The sequence below is a fragment of the Montipora foliosa genome, chromosome 12, assembly GCF_036669935.1.
Source record: "Montipora foliosa isolate CH-2021 chromosome 12, ASM3666993v2, whole genome shotgun sequence".
Taxonomy (NCBI): Eukaryota; Metazoa; Cnidaria; class Anthozoa; order Scleractinia; family Acroporidae; genus Montipora; species Montipora foliosa.
This window is the reverse complement of record NC_090880.1, coordinates 40663242-40683526: the sequence shown is the minus strand read 5'-3', so window position 1 is coordinate 40683526 and position 20285 is coordinate 40663242. Positions and strand designations below refer to the sequence as shown.

Genomic DNA, 20285 nt, shown 5'->3' with positions numbered 1-20285 from the left:
TATGCGACACTGGTGAGTAAGCATATACATACCAACTGCTTTCTCTTTGCTCTGTAGTCCCATAAAGAAACTGCCCTTTCAGAAGCTACCTAAAGGAAATGAATGATAATATAACTCACCACCCTTGCACTGATGCATAGAACCAACCTCTTGACTTCCTCATACTCAACCCAGCTAGCTTATCTGTCTGTTTGTTTTATGTTCATGCCAAAAACATTGGAATTTTGACCTGTCCAAAGCCCACTTTAACTACAGTGCCATTCTTCTATGAAATAATCTCTCTGAGGAAATTACGTACAGTAAATTCCTTACATCTCTTCAAGAAAGGCAGTCATGCACAGTATCAAACACAGCAATGTGTAACCAAGTTGTAGAAAGTTTTAACATACTTTCTTTGTAATACTAATATTTTTCACAGCATACAAACAAACTTGTTATTAAGTCATTCATTTGTTCTCTCCTCCACTGAGTTTCAAACAAAAGTTTCCGATACACTTTGAAGAGGTTTACCTAACAATCATACAGCAACTAGGTGACAGAATAGCAGCTGAGGACATGGTACTTCACCAATCAATGAAGTCTAAAATAAAGCCTCCTTTCAATTACATAGTAGACTGTATTCATAAATGGCGGCCAAGAAATTATTATTTTGTCTTCATGCTAATCATCCTCACAAACCTCGTTAGCACGAACAAAATTCAAAAGAATTTTGCTCCAAAGTGAGGCTAGTAACAAAAGACAAAAGAATAATTTCTTGGCCACCATTTATGAATACAGTCTATAGTCTTTGTGATTTGAAGAAATACTTACTGCAACTCTCCTCAAGCTAGGCAAAAAGCCACACCCTGTTACCCAAGAAGATTCCTGTTAAAAAGAAAGGAAAGAAAAAAACTAGCATGTAGAGGATAATATAATCTAACAACCTGGATTTATAATTTTACAGCTTCCTTCTGAAAGCACACTGAAATGCCAAATTAATTTCATGGTAAATAGTTTAGCTTGGAATATGAATCAAAACTCTATCCTTGGCTGAAATAAACTCAAAAATAACCAAATGAAATCCACATGTCATTTTTGCAATGTGCTGAATATTCCTTATATCAAAATATTCATCCCCCTTCAAGGAAGGAAAAGTTATTAAGAGAGACTGCGTAGGTGCTTTTTCAAAATGAATCACAACTAAAATAAATGTTACTCACATTCAAATCAACACAAGACTGTAAACGAAACTGTATAAGAAAGAAAAGTATACATATAGTAAATAACGACTGACCACCATGAAGGAGAAACTTGAAGGAGAACCTGTACATTTCAAGGGTTTGATGTATAACTGATGACAAATTTATATTATAGCATTGACATTAACGGATATTAGAGTCAATTAAATGATATCATATAATTTCCAGGTTTCCTGGTTGACTGGAGGTACTTTAAGTATTCAAGTACATTGTCACAGCATACAGCGAATTAAATTTGCACCTCCAGCAAAGTCATTATTGTCACACACAGGAGAGTGGAAACATGTTCACAATGACCTTTACAGTAAGGACACTTGAACCGTGAACACTTGACATTTTTGTGTACATTGCTTTTTCGACGACTAAGAAATAAAGGCTCTTCTTATGATATATAGTGTTACATGTATAGCATTTTGTAAGTGTAAAAACATTAAATACTCTTGTCAAAAGGACAAGCCCACATTCTATAGTCTGTACAAAAATGTACAAACAAATATCAAGTGTTCATGGTTCGAGTGTCCTCCCTGTAATAAGAGTACGAGTCAGACTATAGGTTGGACTTTCCATCCTGACCACACACACTTGAAAAAAATCAACTTCTAACCTCAGTCAAGATGCTTGTTACAATTATCACCTTCAAGCCATAGGGATGTTGTGGATGCAATGACAGGATTTCATTTTGCATTTGAAAAAATGTCTTGACACTCTCCCAGGAAAAAAACTCTAAATTTTTATTTAAAGGGGCAGGCACCGTCATGCTAAATTTGCTGTTTTGGGTCAGAACTGAGAAAAAATCTAAATTAGCACTTAAGCTCACCTGTGCAACACAAATGAAAAACAAAAGAAAAGGTTACTTTAGAACAAGGCTAGTTGGTGTGATTCGCACATAAACAAAAGAATAATTTATTGGCCACCATTTATGAATGCAGTATTTTAGCAACAAAAATACAGCATTATTTTTTGGTCTTCATTAACGCAAAGACGTCTTTTAGTGTTTGAAATGAAGTTTGATTAATATAGCGCGACACTGCCCCTTTAAGGCTCCTGCACCACAAGCTCAAGTAAGTGGAAAATCAAAGACAAACTTAAGTAGAAGATGGTTGTACCCGGCTGCTCCACTGGCAAATAATCCCCTTTTGTGATGCAATGATGTAAAAATCATACTTGGGAACATGGACAATACACTGTACAACATCACGTCGTTTCTTGTCACCTAGTGTATAAAAAGATGTCTGCAGTTAAAGCTTCCATTTAACAAAATATCTTGGGGGGAAAAGTTTTTTTTTTTTTGGAACAGAACTTTTTGAAAGAGTGCAACAATTCCCAGACTTTTTAAACTTCTTCAGGTTATGTGACTTTTCTCTCAGAATCCTACACATAAACAAACTATTGGCCCAAAATTAAGTTCCCCTATATCTTGACCCACTCAGGGTCTTGAATAAGGATAAATAAAATGTAGGCCCTGACCTCACGACACTCTAATTATTTTAGTAAACAAGAAGCACATGACCTTAAAGTGTGTAACTTGAAACTCTTTTCCTTGGAACAAAGCTGGGGATATATGGACAAAAATAAGATCGATGCTGCATGCGTGGGAAAATGCACAAGCTACATTACATCCAAATAAGGAAATTATAAAACTCAAAAAACCCCAGCTCTAAAACAGAGTTAAATGCTTCAAGGTCATGAGCTTCTGAGTAAACTTGTGGGATGTTAAAAAACCTATAAACCGTAAGGAAAGAGTAGAGCATGGAGTTACAGAAGTGGAGGTCTGTCCTTTGTGTTGTAACATGGTTGCATTGGTAAATACTCAGATATTAGATGCAACAAGCTACTCCACTGCCTATTAGAGCGAGTTTTTGGCAGAAAAGTTATAGCCAGGGGCTAATAGGATATTCTACCCAAACGATAAAAATTTTAAATAAACCACTAAAAGGGAACGGCAGTAATTACGTGTTCAAAGATTTCTAGTTGGCGAAAGTGTATTGTTACCTCCAGCCTCCCCCACAGATCGTCTTTTGCTTGTTGTAATAACTGAAGTTGTGTCTTCATTTAACAACAAATCAGGAACTTCATCAGTGGAACCACCAATACCAAACAACTAGAGTTCAACAATAAAAACAACAACAATTTTTTTTCATTTTCAGTAGGTGTTTCAATACCATGTCCTTAAAAGAAAACAACTTAACTTACATGCAACTTCTTTTAGAGCGGTTTTCAATTGAGTGTTGAAAGTAATTAGTGAATTGCTTTGGTTTTGCATTACTTCACTCAGTGATTGGTTCAAAGTTCTTGCGTCACTTTTTTAACCAATCAGAAGTGAAACCAAAACCAATTTCCCGCACTATGTGTAATTACTTCAAGTTTTGATAGGTTTACTGGAAATGTCTCCATCCTTTTTGACTGGCCAAAGTAATTACTTTGGTTTTGGTTTCACCACACTCGGTTGAAACTCGCTCTAATCCTGCATTAAATTAGATTAAATTCAGAGATAAACGAAGTTAAATGATTCTATCATTTCACTCTTCATAGAGCATTATGGACTGCTTTGACATGACAAAATACACAGATCTAACTTCGAAATGATATCTTCTTTAAAATTAATTAATCCCAAAAAACATTCCGCAGTTACTCCATGGAATACACGGGTTTTGTGCTACGGTATAAGCACTCACCCATAAACGCATGTAAACAGTAAAGGTAATTAGGTTAATAATTAAGCTCAATTTTTAGGTTTACCTCGCTCCAGTCGACTTGTGCATCAGGATTGAGAGCGATTTTTCTGAACAATGCTTTTAGATCTTGAGTACTAACATCGTTACCAAACAACTTACGAATGGCTTCACAAAAAGGCTCGTAACCTACAAATTAAACAGTGGCGAAATACGATAATTTACGTGACGTCGCTTAGTAAAATGGCAAACAATTAATTGCATTCCCTTTTCCGTCTGCTTAGAGCGATGAAAAGGTTTGAGGAATTACGGTTAAACACTAAATAGTGCTTAGTGATTTTCCTTTTTTTTTTTTTGTTTTACAAACTTACCATTTGTCAGACGTGCTTGCAAGATTTGTTGCCGTTCTTCAGGGTTGAGTTCTTCGTCCACGTAAGTGAATTCTTGAATAAATTGCTCAAATAAAGCAAGCTTTGCTTGGAAGCTCCCGACAGTATAAGGCCGAGAGCTTTGTCTGGAGAACATTACTATCGTTCATGTACTTGTTATTCTTTCATGCAGTGCTCGAGGAAACGGCCCATGTCAGACAGACATGGCTTATCACCACAGCAACAAGCAACATGAGCAGTTAAAAGAAACCAATGACAAATATTCTTTTGTCGCGAGAATAAAAAACAACCAATCACAGGATACGTTATAAGAGAGAATTCGGCGGGAAAGAACAGCAGCATGCGAGGGTAAAATTTAGCATTTTTCGGAATTAGTTTTCGGTCTTTCTGTTCATTTTAAACGTATTTTACTGGATTTCAAAGACGTATGTTATAGCTATTCGTAGCTAAGTTTCTTTTTATAGTACACAGATGCGAGATAACCGGAAGAATACAAGACTTTTATTCATTACCTGCGCGAACAACACGAGCACAGCAAGTTTCAAGCAGATCACCGAGAGACAGGAAAACCGACCACAACCGTTGGGTTGGGTCTCCTTTTTTATTTGGTACACTGTGAGTACTGCAAATTTAAAAACATAAAGAGGTAACTTTAACGCTGAATAACTTCAAAAAGTATCTGCGAACTACAACGGTTGAAATGTTCAAATGACAGAGTTTTGAAGCAAGCAACCGTGCGCAATCTTCCTGTCGGTGTACGTTGGATCAGTGGCTTGATCTGATCGGCGTCATAACAAGTTGAGAAACTAAGTATTTTGAGCAAGAGCCGATACAACGTAGATTTGATTTTATTGGTGTTGATTTTAGTGGTGTACCAGTGGTGTACACCACTAAAATTAAATCGACGTTGTATCGGCTCTTGCTTAAAATATTTAGTTTCTCAAATGACACGTTCGCATATCGCTCAATTCTTTGTAAGCTTATATCAGTGATTTTTCAGCTTTCCTCTTTGTATTGCGTGGCTCACTGAAAAAAAAAAAACTGGTGGAGATGGTGGCAAAGGATCTTCTTCGTGCGTTATATGAGGAAATTGCATGTTTTGCAGACGGCAGCTACAAAATACAGGTCACAGGTCATTGTTTCACCAATACAGAAAGTATCCTAAACATTCATAAAGCTAACTTTTAGCTTTTATGAATGTTCAGGATACGTTCTGTATTGGTAAAACAATGACCTGTGACCTGTGTTTTGTACCTGCTGGCAGATAAGCAAGAGAGGATGGAAGGTGTGAAGCTCCCCATACGTTCCGATTTGTTGTGATATTTCATTACTACTTCAGCAACTTTGGCTTCATCCAAAGATGAGAAGGACAGGACATTTTTGTGGTTAACAAACATAACTTTCTATAAACTTGTCGAGTTGTCTTGTTTTCCTTGTTCTTCATGAGCTGAAAGCTGTTAAAATCATCACCGTCAGATAGGCAACTTGAGGTGGCAAATGCAGGCTTGAACTAGAGTCGAACCAATGACCGTGCTAGTGATGTGGTGAATAAGTGCGTGGGCTCGCATGAAAACGGGAATAACCGAAATTCCACCATCTTACAAATGATGCAACCTTCAGTCCAAATTTGTCAAACTCTTGTCCCTTGTGACTTGTCGTAATGAAACTTAATATAAAGTTTGTTGGTTCTCTACTCTACTCCAAGAGGTTATGCCCTCTCCTCTGCTCAAAAACCAACGTACGATTTGATATGAATAGAATTTAATTTGATTTGATTTCTGTACATCGGTGTCCCCAATTAGGACCCCAGTGCTAAATACCGTTGACACAAAAAGCAAGGCATTGGAACTGGAAAACACACTCGTTCATTCCAGTCCACCATCTTGGAAAGTAGACTGTGTGTCTCACTTCCCTTGAGTGTGCATTGGACGTGTGGCTTCATTTGCGTTTGCGTTTGCGTTTTTGTTTGTATCGGACCTGTGAACCAGGCCTTACTAATTAATGTTATGACCCTCGTCCATTGTTTTTTTTCATGATGGGTCCGTTGGTATTCTTGTAATATTTATGAAATGGAGTAAATAAAATGAATGAATAAAAATAGTAATAGAAATAATAATAATAATAATAATAATAATAATAATAATAATAATAAAGAAAGTTTATCATCAAGCTCGATTTAACATGATTTAAACAATATATATTATGTATCGAGTATGAATATAGGTATGTATGTATGTGAACTTTTCTTTAACACGGTAAATTCATCAGTTACGTCATACACTAAGTTCAGTATACCAACTACACGTAACCCATAATTCCTCGATTCGCTCTGACGAAGGGATGACGCTCGAAACGTCAGCTTTTAGAATCTCTGTACGGTGGCCAATTTACATTATCAACTCCGTTGATAAAACCAAATTTTTGTATACTACTTCCCCACCGACGCAGCACCACTGTTCCTTTAGAAACTACCCACTTCATTCCTATCCCAATTCCTATCTATATCTACTCTTAAAAACAACTTAAACAAGAGGCTATGGGTAGCCTTCACTTTGTTCGAAGGACTTTTAGCCGACTTCCTTTAAGTTCACAGTATTTCAGTGGGGGTTTTTATGTTAAAATATCTTGGTAAATATCCATTTACCGTAGTCCAAAGTCTCAAGTCCATTTCGTGACCCAATAATAGGGTTAAGTGCGATCGTGGATATTTGCTTACATTTAAAACTGTTGTTAACGACATTGATTCCAATCAAAACCAGAAAACAGATGCTTTGCAAGTCTCTACGATGATATTTAAAAATATTTAATACTTTTTCTTAACAGTACTGGGAGAATTATAAAATTGCGAGATCTGTTACAGAGTCATACGATATTAAACCGGATATTGCATTGCATGCAACGAAAACACAAAAACTGGTTTGCGGTCACGCACTCAATTCTTTAATACATATTTCCCCGTTAATCTGTCACGTAGACTTCCGTGGTTTCGTGCGCATCGCGATTGCCTCTGAAGTAAGAGGTACCGAGTTCGAATCCCACTTGAACTGCCTTCTTCGAGACAGAGAAATCTTACGCATGCGCAGCTAGAGCGCGCCCCGAAAAAAAGTAAAAATGAAAAAAAAGTCTGAAGTCCGAAAACGGAGTCGAGTCCAATTTCTTTGTTGAAACAACAAAAAGTACATGGCTTACATAAGATGATAGTCTGACTCAGTTGATCAGGGATGGCATATCTGCCAGTCAGTGATCTGAAGGAAACCTGTTCCAAAATACCGCACCGCTAAAGCTAAAACTGACCACAGTACCGTTTTAGTCGGTAAAGACACTGTACATATTCTCAGATGGATGTCACACCAAACATCGGTGGCCTTTTGAAAATGATGTTATAGTACTAGATTAAAATCAGTTGACACATGATTAAGTCCCCATCAGTGCCAAAGGCGTTAGTTATACAACAGAAAGTCTAAGAAAAAAACAGACAATAATAAAGTATGGATGCCGGTAAACTTTCAAAACTGATATAGGTGCATTGCCAGTAGCATTGGCTCCTTTAATGAGTGCTGATGTACTATTGTTTTAGGTCATGCACTCGCTTCATATCTTCTTTGGGCCTGGAAGTAAAATACTTGGCCTCGTTTCCCAGCGTCATTGGGCCTGGAAGTAAAATGTTTTACCTCGATTCCTAGCTTCCTTGGGCCTGGAAGTAAAACTTTTGGCCTCGCTTCTTAACTTGCTCTTTGGGCCTGGATGTGAACATATGCAGCCTGACTTCCTATCTTCCCCGAGCCTGGAAGTAAAATGTTTGGTCTCGTTTCCTAGCCTCCCTGGGCCTAAAATCTTTGGTCTCTCTTCATATCTTCCTCGGGCCTGAAAGTGAAATATTTAGCCGAGCTTCCGAGCTTCCGGAAGAAAATGCTTGTCCTGAAAGTAAAATATTTGGCCTCTTTTTCTTATCATTATAATCGAATCGAATGCTGACAAGGAACCATTCTCAAGATGGGCAAGATAGCACCTCAGGGGTGAAAATTCGATTCCGGTGGGAACGATGCAGTTGTGATGAACGGTTTCCGATGCCGTGAACACTGCTTGTAATGACCCCTTAGCCCTGGCGAAACGAGAGCGAGAGTTGACGAGAGTTGAAACTCTCCCTCTCGTTTGGCCAGCACCCCTCATCGACTCTCGAGAGCTCTCATCGAATTTGTTCTCGAGAGTTTTGTCTCGTTTGGCCGCGCACGAGAGTTTTGCGGTCCGCGGGCTCAGATAAAAAAGAACAACATAATATGGCGTCGGATTCGTGGTCCAAGGACAACGCTAAGGTTGTGAAAAGAAGTGGAGTCATGAGGAAATTTTTGAACTTATTGACTTATATGAGGCCAAGACCTTTCCTCTGGAATGTTTCCGTGAAAGAATACCACAATAGGGAAGTGACGGCCAAAGCCAAATCCGAAATTGAGGTAAGGCACCGGCTTCTTCCTTGATAATATGTAGGTTGTTGTTTGTTATTTATTTGTTTAAGCAGGTTGAAGTTTTGGCAGCTATTCAGCTGATGTGGACCTGCTATACCCACCTATATACACACAGAGGACAGCCACAACACCGGGAACTTCATCCCCTACTCTTCTCGAATAGTGTGTGGGTTCTTTAACGTCCCACAGGGAACTAATGAACATGGAAGTTATTTGCGAGACGGGACCTCCGGCTTATCGTCCTTATCCGAGAAGACTTGAAAGTCTAACCATTTGCGGATGTAATTACAAAGGCAGCACTTTCTCTTCAGTTATTTAAAGACCCTGAGTGTTGGTCCGGCCGGAGTCGAACTCACGACCTCCCGCATGGCAGCCCGGTGCTCAACCAACTGAGCCACCGGTGCGCGGTGTGTCTCGGTGTGAGTGTGCGTTTGTTTTTAGTACTCTTGCGTAGGGTTTCGGCTTGTCCATTCACCTTTATATTTTTTGGAAGCAGAATCCAACATTTTCCCGCGAGAGAACGAAGTTCAGGGCACTTTTAAAAAGAGTGCAAGTGAGAGACCTCGCTTTTCTTTTTGTTTGGTTAAAATGTTGCACGTCAAATCATAAAATTCAAGCGTCTCTTTTTGACAGCGTAATTCATTTTACTTCAGGAAGAAATACTCTCCAATGAGATCTCATATAAATTAAAGTGAATAGTTGTAGCTACAAGCATGGCCCAATGAATAACAAAATGAGTTTTTACGTATTTCAGAACATTCTTGGCTTATAGAATGGCGAGCTGACTTCCCTCCTTCACGTGCTTGGCCAAAATATTAAAAGAGAGAATACTATGAAATCTGGACAGAGCACGGATGACCTTTACATGCCAACCTGGATTTTCTGGAGTGCCCTGCAGTTCCTAGTGCCCTCTATGAATGCAAGACAGAGAAGGGATAGTATGAAGAGTTTTGTGGAGATTATTGACCCATCTGATGATCCCCAGGAACCATTAAAGACACCAAGTGTAGCTACAAAGAAGCAAAAGCTGAAACATGGAGTGTATACCAGCCAACAAGAACTGGTGAATGAATGCATGAAAGCCCTGAAGGAACCTCAAGACGCATCTCATTCCCCGGGTCTCATTCAAACGATGTAGACACAAGCTTTAGTCTGTATATTGCAGGAAGGCTTGCAAGTCTTGACCAAAGAAGAAGAATCATTGCAGAGAAAAAGATTTCATATGTCTTATTTGAGCTTGCGTTTCATCAGATTTCTGGTGATGCATCTTGTCGTTTTGGCCCAGCTGTGTCAAACATGCCCCCTCAAGATCTGTGCCACCTCATTCAAGTAAACTGAATTTTGGTCCACCCGACCCTCTCACCACATTGTATCCATGGCCACATCAACGTCGACATGAAGACTGAATATGCACTCTTTTCATAAATTCTCATTTGAAGGACGATCATTTTTTTAACTTTTATTATTATTGCCGTACGTTGTGCACATTGAACTTTGTTAAATATTTCAGAGCTCTCAACAAAGTGAATTGTTATGCCTCCAAACTCAAATATGTTTTCCGATTGGAGTAGATCGTGTCATGGGTCAAAACTCACTAACTCCCCAAGGCGAAGAAAAACTCATTAACTCCCTGGGGAAACAACGACTTAAACTTTCGACTCGCACGTGATCAGGAGATGCACCTTTAAAACAGCGGCAAATTCCGTGTAAAATGCCTTCATGATTGTTTTATTTTGAGTTGGGAGGTATAACAAAACACACTTAATGACTGGCTCCACGGGAAACAGTGAGTTGTGTTTCCCCTCGACCCTCAATGTTCCCCTCGGCTTTGCCCCGGGGATCATTGGGGGTCTCGGGGAAACAAAACTCACTGTTGCCCTTTGGGCCAGTCGTTAAGTGCTTATTATGACCTTGAAAGGGTTGAATACTTGACCTTTTTCCTCACTAGAATGATGCACTGGTGAAACTTGTGTACTGCATACAAGTCCTCAAAATAACCTTTTTTGCACTTTTTAGCTGCCCAAGCTCTTGTTTTGGCAATAATGCTAAATTGTCGACACAATTTTGCTGCATGCACTTGCTTTCCAGACAAGCTTTTTGTGTTCACCATGCTCATGCATTGAGATAAGGGACATAATGGGCCGGCGCTAAAAAGGTTTTTTATATGATTTTCAAGCAATATATAATATCTTCTAAAATCACGTTTAGTTTGTCAGAAAACGAAGTTGCAAAGCTAACCTCCGATAACTTTATACTTTGTTAAGCCACCTCATTTCTATGCCCATACATACATGTTGTACATAATGTAATACTGAAAGTATGCTATGGATTAAATCTGGTTACATGGCTAACATTTTCTTTTTGATTAATCTTTTGGTGCATGGTCTCTGTGCAAATTTCCCTTACTGTCAGTATCTCACAAAGTCACAAGGACGTATCTACAACAAAATCAAAATCAGTATAAAAATTATTTTTACAACTGTGAAATTTCACAAACACTCAGGTTTTAGTTCACAAACGTATACATCACAAAAGTAATGAACGGGAAGTGGGAAGAAAGATAGTTTTCCTCAGGTACGGAGGGACTGGGTTGGGTCATAGTAATTATAGTCTACAATAAGAACTCCGCAATTGTTGTTCTTGTTGTTGCTCTCTATCTCTCTCTTTCTGAATTTCACGCATCCCAGCCTAGTAAAAAAAAAATTATATTTGTGTAGCGCTCCATCCAAAGACCTAAAATATGCATCTTCCGGTTCAATATTTCTGTGCTACTTAACATAGGGGACTTGCTTTCATGGGCCATGCTTCGGTTGTTTGAAGGGTGGGTATCTCTATTCAGCGGATGAATATTAATTACTATTTAGCGACTAATCCGGCTCTTTCAAAACCAATAGAGTTAGGCCATTTGCCAAATTCATTCTAAATAGGACATTTGAGCCAATGAACCGACCACCCATGACTAGTATTTTGTGGGTTATTCCGCAGCAGTATCAAGGGAAACTCATCACAGTCGAGGGTCGCGACTGAGCGATGATGATAGTTCGCTTGTTTGCGGATTGTAACACACCTTGACTTACCTGGTCTCTAGTTGTTGACATTTGTGGCTTTGCTGATTGCTTCATGATTCGAAACGGTATTTGAGAGTTTAACAGGAGCGTAAGTTTGACCCTTTGTAAGCCGTGATTCAGATGAAATAATGACTTCCGCGATAGCCCTACTCTAAGATGAAAGCGTATCTTAAAAACATGGTATTTATGTTTATGTATATTACAGAACTGAGTGAACATCTCCAAAAGGGACGGTTTAATAGCATCTTTCTGGAAAAAGTCTTATCTTTAGTTTCCACTTCATCATATTGCGCTTTTGGAACTAACACTTTAATTTGATTAGTTTTACACACGGTCAACTTTGCTTCCACTGAAAGCTTTTTTTAAACATTGCTTGCGTCGTTGGTTACCAGCCAAAATACGCGGTAGGCGGAGTTCTTTGTTGAGTTATCGACGCAACTATTCACTGGGTCTAGTGAATAATACGATAAAGATAAATCCCTCTCTTCTCAAATTCTACCAGTTGTATTGAATCGAAAGGAGCCTTTGTGTCCATAGAAAGACAACTTAAATGAATTTAATTCCTGTCTCAGCGCTTTATCCAGTTTTAAATTAGCCTCATCAGAAACAAAGGAGCGGCTTTCTTCAACTTTTTGTCTGTAAAGCTTGATAAGATTGTTTCTTTTGAGTGTCATTCAAAGTGGAGTTAGAGGCTGTTGGATATCGCTTCAAGGACCTAATCGTATTATTATATTTGAGAGGTTTTCTTATCTGTAGAGTTTCTTAAAGGATTGATTACATGGTGTCTTCTCTAAGCTACTGTAGCGTTTTGGTGGGTCGTTCTTAGAGAATCCCTTTGATGATACCGGAATAATACAATTAACACTAAAAGGGCAAGATAGATTGTGAGGCATCGAATTTCTCGCAAAGTACAAGATTATGTCAGTTTGATTGCTTCAAGAGTTATTTTAAACTTTTGAGAGGGGAGGTTTGAGCTAGAGTCACTGTTAAAAGAAAGTACAATCTAAAAGACTAATGACATCGTTTTACATCAATCTCGTGTGTTTACATTGTCCTCATTGAAAATTTCGAAACTGATGAATTAATTAACTTCTTTGTTACCGGCTCTCTAAGAAAATTCTCTTCATTTCTGAAGAAACCACAAAGCCTAGGAAACAAATAAAGTTTAATTAACGTCAAGCAGCGCAAGAAAATAAACACGCGCGGAAATAATTAGAAATGTTAACACCATCAGTTTAAACATGAATACTGCCGACTGAAAAATGGTGTTTGTTAGTTTAGTGCTTATGCGGCGAAACTATTTCTTTGAAACGTCATCTCCTTCCAAAATTGCATCAGGTGTCGATCGTGAAAAGGAACTCGTTAGTCGATCTATGGCAAAATTTCAGTTCTGCCGCGTACAGTGTACAGGCATTCTCCCGCTCTTCCGAAATGTCATGTGGGTCATTTTCTTTTCATTAATTCGACATTTTTGGGGTTAGCCCACCAACTGATAATGCTATTTTCACAGAGTACTTGGGGGTCAAAGGCTCCCACATCATGAAAGACAATTTTATGCGTTGGAATTTAGTGGCCGATACTCATATTAAGGGCAAGCCAAAAGCCTTTGAGAGACATTTCTAAGCACCTTGTAATGTATAAAGACTGTCTAATCTGTGCGGATATCGTATCTGAAAATTGAAGTGTCCGAAATTTTTAGAAATTGCTAGCCGAACCTCATCTTCCAAGAACTTCCAACCGAACCATTTGCTCATCTGAAACTACTAGGTGACCTTTTTAAGTGCCAAAAATTGCAAAATATCCCTTCCAAAAACGGGACTACTTTTCCCTGGGTTGCGAATCTTTTAGGTGATGTTTTAGTAAAGAAATCTGCAGCAGTCTGGCAACGTAGAACCGAAATTCTTAGACCAGTTTGACTCTCCCGAACACATATTCCACCGAAGATTTTCGCTGCCGGGTTCCTGTGTCAAATCAGAATTTAGATACGTATCTTGTCCTTAATTGCGATTGCGTGGTTGCCTTTTGTGGAAGCCAGTGAGGATAGCAAAGCCTAATAAAACTGTTATTGAGGGTGTCCTTTTCAAAACGTTTTTAGGGTTTTCTCCGCCAGTAACCGGTTATTCTTGAAATTGAACGGCATTGACTTGGCACGACTGATACATTGGCCAAGAGAAATGCTAGAAAGAAGTTCTGCTCGCCTTTTTATCAGTTTTAGTGAGAAAGTAAAGGAATAAATTTGCGGACGTAGTTCTTCCCTTAGAACATAATATTTTAGACGTGGAAGAAAGTACATATTCCTAAGTGAGATGATTTCTGAACTGTAAAACAATTACGACGCATCTTGAATTTTAAACTCCAAAGAACCGCGGATTAGACATATGACAAAGTCTGAAACAGCAACAGAAATCTCTAAAAAGCTCTCTTTCCCATTTAGACACAAGCATACAACACGGTCTGGTAAATTATTTGTGTCCTCACTGTAGTACAATCATAGGGCAATCGAAACTCATGGGAAAAGCGTCACACTGGGGAAGCATATCACCCGCTTGAGAAGCTGTTGTCTACCAACAATGAAAGCTTGACAGTCCGAGACACATCATGGTGCGGTCTAAGTTTCTCACATAAACGTGTGATCTATAGTAACCTAAACTTAAAGCATCTTTGAAACCATGCAAAAATGGAAAACACTTTTCCAAACGACTATTGCTTCAAGCGCTGGTGGACACTGTTTTCGGTGAGAAAGTGGAGTCACCTAACATTCAGCGCCAAAACCATGGAACTTCGTTAAGGACTCGCTTTTGAAAGCCAGTGACTTTGTTTTACCAGATATTTCTGGGTGTTCTTTTCACGCGGCATTCTTTATTTGTTACAGGTAACGAAATCCAATCGCTTTGAAACGCAATCAGCAATAAAGGAAAACTCTTCCTAGAAAAAGGCACGATGCATGTAAATCTCAACACGGAATTCTTGTGTGGCTACTGACAATTCAAGCCATGATGAAACCACGCAAGAATAACATATTCTGCCCACAGCCAGGAAAGTGTAAATATCTAAAACGGGTTGGATCGTTTCCTTTTCTGTCAAAAAGGTGATAAACCAAACTTAACTGTCCCTGGCTTAGCTTACAACAACAGATTTGTTTCACTCGGAGAGAGAGACTCCGTTAATTAACCAGTATGTATACCTACCCACGTCTTTGTCCTCAGTTTGGACAGTTTAATCAGCTTCATAAAGTTAAAATGAATATGAATCCAAAGGCTTTTCTGTTTGACTGTACACTCCGACACATTTCTTCCTGTACACATACCCTTCGTACAAGCACTGAGTCGCTTCTTTTCAGAAGAGTAGTATTTATATCTGATTCATTTCCAACTAATACTTCTCGTCGAGTAGTTTCAAAGCCTTGTCTGCGCCTGCTGTAAATGTCATTGCATTTTGTTATTTGATAAACTATTCAGTTTCAGTTGCTGTGAAACGGCCATTGAGAGATGCATGTATTTCCAAATCTAAAGAAAGCTTCTTTGTCGCGTGTGGTTAGGAAAAAATTACATTTTTTTGTCTTTTCGAAGACTGTACTCCAGGCCGGATTCCCTGGGTCAGGCGCATGTAATTGAAACAAAAAGTGGAAATGCAACCATTCGTTAAATACATTCTGTAACGAATAGAGGGGATGAGCTTTTCTCACGCAAGAAAACTTTTTCAGCTGACTGGTTGCCATTGAGATGATGATTTTCCGTTTGGTAAAGCAGATTGTTGAGTTCCTCCCGTGCAACATTGAACAGAAATGAAATATTTCCGTTGTCAACCACACTTGCGTCGAAACGATGTGTCATCTCAGAAAGCCATAAACGGTTGTTGGTATTCATTTTTTTGACACGAAATGTTTTTTTCTTCCCGTAGATGCGTGTTACCACCTGTCTACCGAGTGACGAAGTGGAACTAGCTTAAGCCGGGTTAAAGCTTAGGATCAGAAAGGCCCGTTGGTACACTCTTCCTTTCACCACACACTGTTATCAGTGGAACCGCCATGTGTAAAATGTCAAGCCCCGGGGAGTTGAACATTTTCTCGAGGGGGAAGTAAACACTAGTTTCAAGGGTATACATTCTTGCGATAACGAAGGCCAGTGTTTTTATTTAGCTCATTGCAAATACTTAAGACCTGCTTGCTCCAAAGATACAAATGGACGTGAATATTCAATGGGGAGATTTTCATGGGAGGAAAAGATTTGAGAAGTTTCATTGTATCAGAGATTTGGGGTGCATCCGCGGTACCTACGCCCACATGCCATTAACGAACATTTAGTTTAATAATTCAGCGATGCCATTTGTTTGTGTGTCGCAGGGGTAAAGGATTGGCAAGTTTTCTAACGCACTGTAATATTTTATTTCGTGTTTGCCCACATGTAATGATACTACTGGTTTTGCGTAAAATAAAGCGCGGCGAGGAACCAGGAAATATGAAGGGGTATGTGAGACGTGACAAACAAACATTTAAAGTCATTTGCCCTGTTTGTATGCCAGGTTTTTCAAGCAGTAAATTCGAAATAGAACATTTCCTGTGTTTGTTACTGTCGAGGTCGTCTTCTGTGAATACGTGTACCATTTTTTCCTTTATCTTTCACAAATATTGTCTTAAAGAAAGAAATAGAATTTCAGTGGACGGTCACTTCGAATGATTATCTTTGCCATCCAGTTTCAGTGCGTAGGACTTAGCTGAAAACTGAACACAAACGAATTGAGAGGTAATAAGTGGGAAACGGGTGTTTGTTTTGGGGGAAGACAAGTTTATTTTCACATTCTTTGGCGTGTGTAGTGGTGTTTGTTTCCTTTTACCTGCAAAAACGCCCTTGTAATTAATTCCTCACAGGGGAAAAGTAGTAGAGACGTAAAGGATTCACTAAATAAAGATGTATTGTTGAGGAACAGTTTTGGGTGAGAAATGTGGTAACGAAGCATCAAATAAGCCCTCACTTCACTGTCTGAACAAAACGATGTGAATATCACTGACCAGAAATGTACTTGTGGGAGCCTGGAGGGCGGGGAAATTGCAAATGTGTTGGCCTTGTGAGCAATTAATGACCTGCGCTGTAGGAAAGAGATAACTTCATATGAATTATTTTTCGAGTAGCAAGAAATCATCTCTAATTTCACGCAGATCACTTCATAGCATTAGCATGAAAAAACGGAAATGCTATACCTTCTGGGAGAACAAATTATTCGCAATATTTTCGGAACGAGGGGCATTTGAGTCTCTCTATTGTTCATGTCAAACGCGGCTAGACAAAAATCGTTTATGCAGGTCCGTACTTCGGGGAAAAAAAAACTCCATCCTTTAATAAGCTAGAGAGTTCGTACAAATAATTGATGTTGGTGTTCTGTAGTTTAGATAGGCTGGCCTATTCCTATACTCTCGATACTCTTAAGCTTGTTTAAATATGCTCGTTGACCTTACTAAAACTTGCCTATAAAGGCGGCCCTTTTAATGTAGAGCGTACGTGTTCAGAACATTGCTTTGAGCAGACCATCTGTTACTTAATACAGTATATCCACATGCCATCAGACGCAGTACCGGGACTTCATAGCAGAACAGCTGCACTATGTCTGGTGCCCTGCTGGTATGCCTCTCAGCTTGACCGCGACAGGACACCTTGCAGAAGATACTATTCATCACGAAATGCGAGACCTAAGGAATTCACACAATAAATAGAAGCTTGAATATTTTGTTAAACGCAGACGAAAGCTCGCAATGAGATCTTTAAAGGGCTTGTACAATGTATGCTTTTCAGTTTTTTCTTGGCCTGCACACCAGTGAGCGCCTTTGGCAGAAACACGGCTCCATCAGATTATCACTGGTTTCGGTTTCGTGATGGCTCAATTCAAAAAACTAGTACTGAGGAGTACACATTGACATGAAAGTATTACAGGGGGAGGGAGATTAGGCTTCTAGTAAACTTTTGATGTTAAAATTAAATTTGAAGCCGATTGAAGTGTGTCCTTTGCTCTAACTTGAGCTAGACTGGAAGCAAGAAACAGCAACTAATAAATTTTTATTTATTTGAAAAACAATTGATGGAATCGCGATGTGTGGTAACGCGTAGTAACCTCGAGACACGCATTGTTCTTTCAACGAAAAAGGTGTGTTAGAACATTCGCATTTTGTGAGCATCTTTTGTTTGCCTAAGTGAAAACCTTTAGTTTTATTTGGAGCCCTTAACATTCGAGAATAAATGAACGCGCTTACTTCATTTTGACTCAACAAATGCCTTAAATAACTACTGTGTTTAAGGGAAGCATGATTCTTTCTACAGTCTTTGTTTGCTGAAAGGATCGATTATAGCTTGGTGTTACGAATAAATCTAAAAATTAAGAGCGCGAGACCGACCCTTTTCCCTGTCTTGTCTTGACACCAGGTGTACTTTGCTTTGTCATTTGTAGCGAGAACTCGGCTATCTATGAAGACAAGAAATACTTCACTGTTACCAAAAATTAAAATGTTACGAAGAAGTCTAATCATCTCATACTCATTTTCCATCCTTAGCATCTTAAACTGTTACATCGGTGGATAATGCTTCTCGCTGTCCATTCGTGATACCCCCTTACGGAATCTATGGCTATGATAACTAATGGTTAAGTGACTGGGAGGTCTTGCTTAATACTTTTTGTTTGACTGTGAAATAAGAGGCCCTTTTTCCTACCTACCGCCTTCAATGTATTGAAAAAAATTATGTGGCATTAAGAGTAATTTTTTCTGCTTAATACCACTTGGGGTCTTGCTTAATACCTTTTGTTTGACTGTGAAATAAGAGGCCCTTTTTCCTACCTACCGCCTTCAATGTATTGAAAAAAATTATGTGGCGTTAAGAGTGTAATTTTTTCTGTTAACATTATTCTGAAAAGTATTCTCAGGGGCAACCGTATATCAGATATAGCAATTATGGCGATAATCCATGCATCACTGATAAGCTTATCACAGCTAAGCTCTTGTCATCATCGCTATAAAACGTAGTTTTACAGAATTAGACGTCGTCGGAATCTGCTTTAAATTAACTCGAAAACCATTGCAGGAGATAAATGGTTTTCTTTCAATCTCAAAACTCTTTCCTTAGATAATTCACACCACACCTTGTCAATGTCGGCTCTGGAATAACGCCGTCTTATATCGGCAGAAGATCGTATTTCCGCTATCTATTGACTGCTGAGCTTCATGACAAGGAGTACTTTTGAATATTTTTTACAATTTCATAAGAAAGAAATTGGACTAGGTATTCGAAGTCAACTGTTCCAGTCTAAGTATTGCATGAAATCCGGGAATGACTCCCTTCGTTTAAACACTTGCGTGTCAGACGAAGACCCTGAAGAGTGTATTTTTCTAATTCGGGCGATTGCTGAAATGTTTGACGTGTCTTATTGGCTACTAATTATCATTGCTTTTAAAACAATATGTACGTCAATACAAAGTTTTCGAACGGTCGGTGAAAAGGTTTCTTCAAGGAGTGAAAGACTCGCTTTATCACGAATCCTTCTCAGCTGTTAGCACAGTCCCTGAAATATTAGGCACTTGGGCAAGATCTAAGCCGAGTACGGAAAAAAAACCTCAATTGTATCGGGTTTACTGAAGTTGACTATAGGCTTCCTCTTTCTATGCTAAAATTATCTGCATGTGTTTCTAATAACCGTAAAAAGATCTTTACTTTGACATAATTGTCAAATATCTCAAGGCTTGTCAATGACCTGTCTTTTGTTTTTCATTCGAGACTTACTTCTTGAGCGGAGCTATCAAGTTACATCAGCGTTACACCTGGCTGAAACTCCAGCGCCCTCATGGACCTTATTGAATTTTCGAAACCTTGAGTTATATCAAACGTTTACGAATTTCCATACATTCGTGGCTTAAAGTGATGGCCTTGATTCGCTTAAATAGTTTCTTTTTGTTTCAGTTGGGTACGCACTTAAAACCTTAGAAATGAACATTATGAAAAAGTACCGGTGATGAAATAGCTGCAACATCAATGGGTGTATGGCAATTTAGGGGTTGAACTTCCTATTCACAGGCTTTACAACATCTTACGAAATTACGTGTTGTTATGGTGTCAGTTGTTTTCCACTCCTTCAATTTGAAAAAAATACAAGGTAAATTGAATTGCCACAACCTGACAAACGTTAGGCTCCGCCTCGTGGAAACAACCTGGAGAAATGGTCACCAGTTGCCGCTATTTTTCGTACAAAAAATTACGTTGTGACATTAAAAGGAAGCTATTTGTTTTGTGGGGCCCTCTCTGCTTTTGAAATTCTTCGTTACAGGTTTCATTTTAGTGTATTCTCGGGGCATTTGAAGTTTTCTTTGACACGGCTGTGTTAATCGTCCCACTATTTTCTCCGTTGAGAATGTACAAATTGTACACCAGTCTGAGTCAGTGAATAGGAAAGTATCTATATGTAGCTATTCCGCGACACA

The 20285-nt window shown here is 38.9% G+C and overlaps 1 protein-coding gene and 1 long non-coding RNA gene across 4 annotated transcripts in view; both read right to left on the bottom strand.

Annotated features, from left to right (window-relative positions):
* The window catches only part of LOC137979537 (WD repeat-containing protein 64-like), a 53093-nt gene extending 48573 nt beyond the window's left edge, over positions 1-4520 (bottom strand). The window contains exons 1-7 of the mRNA XM_068826807.1: positions 4282-4520; positions 3978-4099; positions 3231-3339; positions 2345-2451; positions 1200-1229; positions 811-864; positions 33-89 (exon numbers count right to left, since the gene is read on the bottom strand). Coding sequence (XP_068682908.1) covers positions 33-89; positions 811-864; positions 1200-1229; positions 2345-2451; positions 3231-3339; positions 3978-4099; positions 4282-4435 — 633 coding nt within the window. The 5' untranslated portion in view covers positions 4436-4520. The remainder of the gene's footprint in view (positions 1-32; positions 90-810; positions 865-1199; positions 1230-2344; positions 2452-3230; positions 3340-3977; positions 4100-4281) is intronic.
* Positions 4521-4804: 284 nt separating this feature from the next.
* Positions 4805-19409, bottom strand: LOC137979414 (uncharacterized). Of its 3 annotated transcripts, none has more exons than XR_011118326.1 (4): positions 18953-19409; positions 18213-18280; positions 15019-17513; positions 4805-4921 (listed from the first exon to the last, which is right to left on the bottom strand). It is a non-coding gene; the product is annotated as an uncharacterized lncRNA (long non-coding RNA). The 3 variants fall into 3 exon arrangements; XR_011118324.1 differs by lacking the exon at positions 4805-4921 and adding an exon at positions 10242-11450; XR_011118327.1 differs by lacking the exon at positions 4805-4921 and adding an exon at positions 10242-11200.
* Positions 19410-20285: the final 876 nt, after the last annotated feature.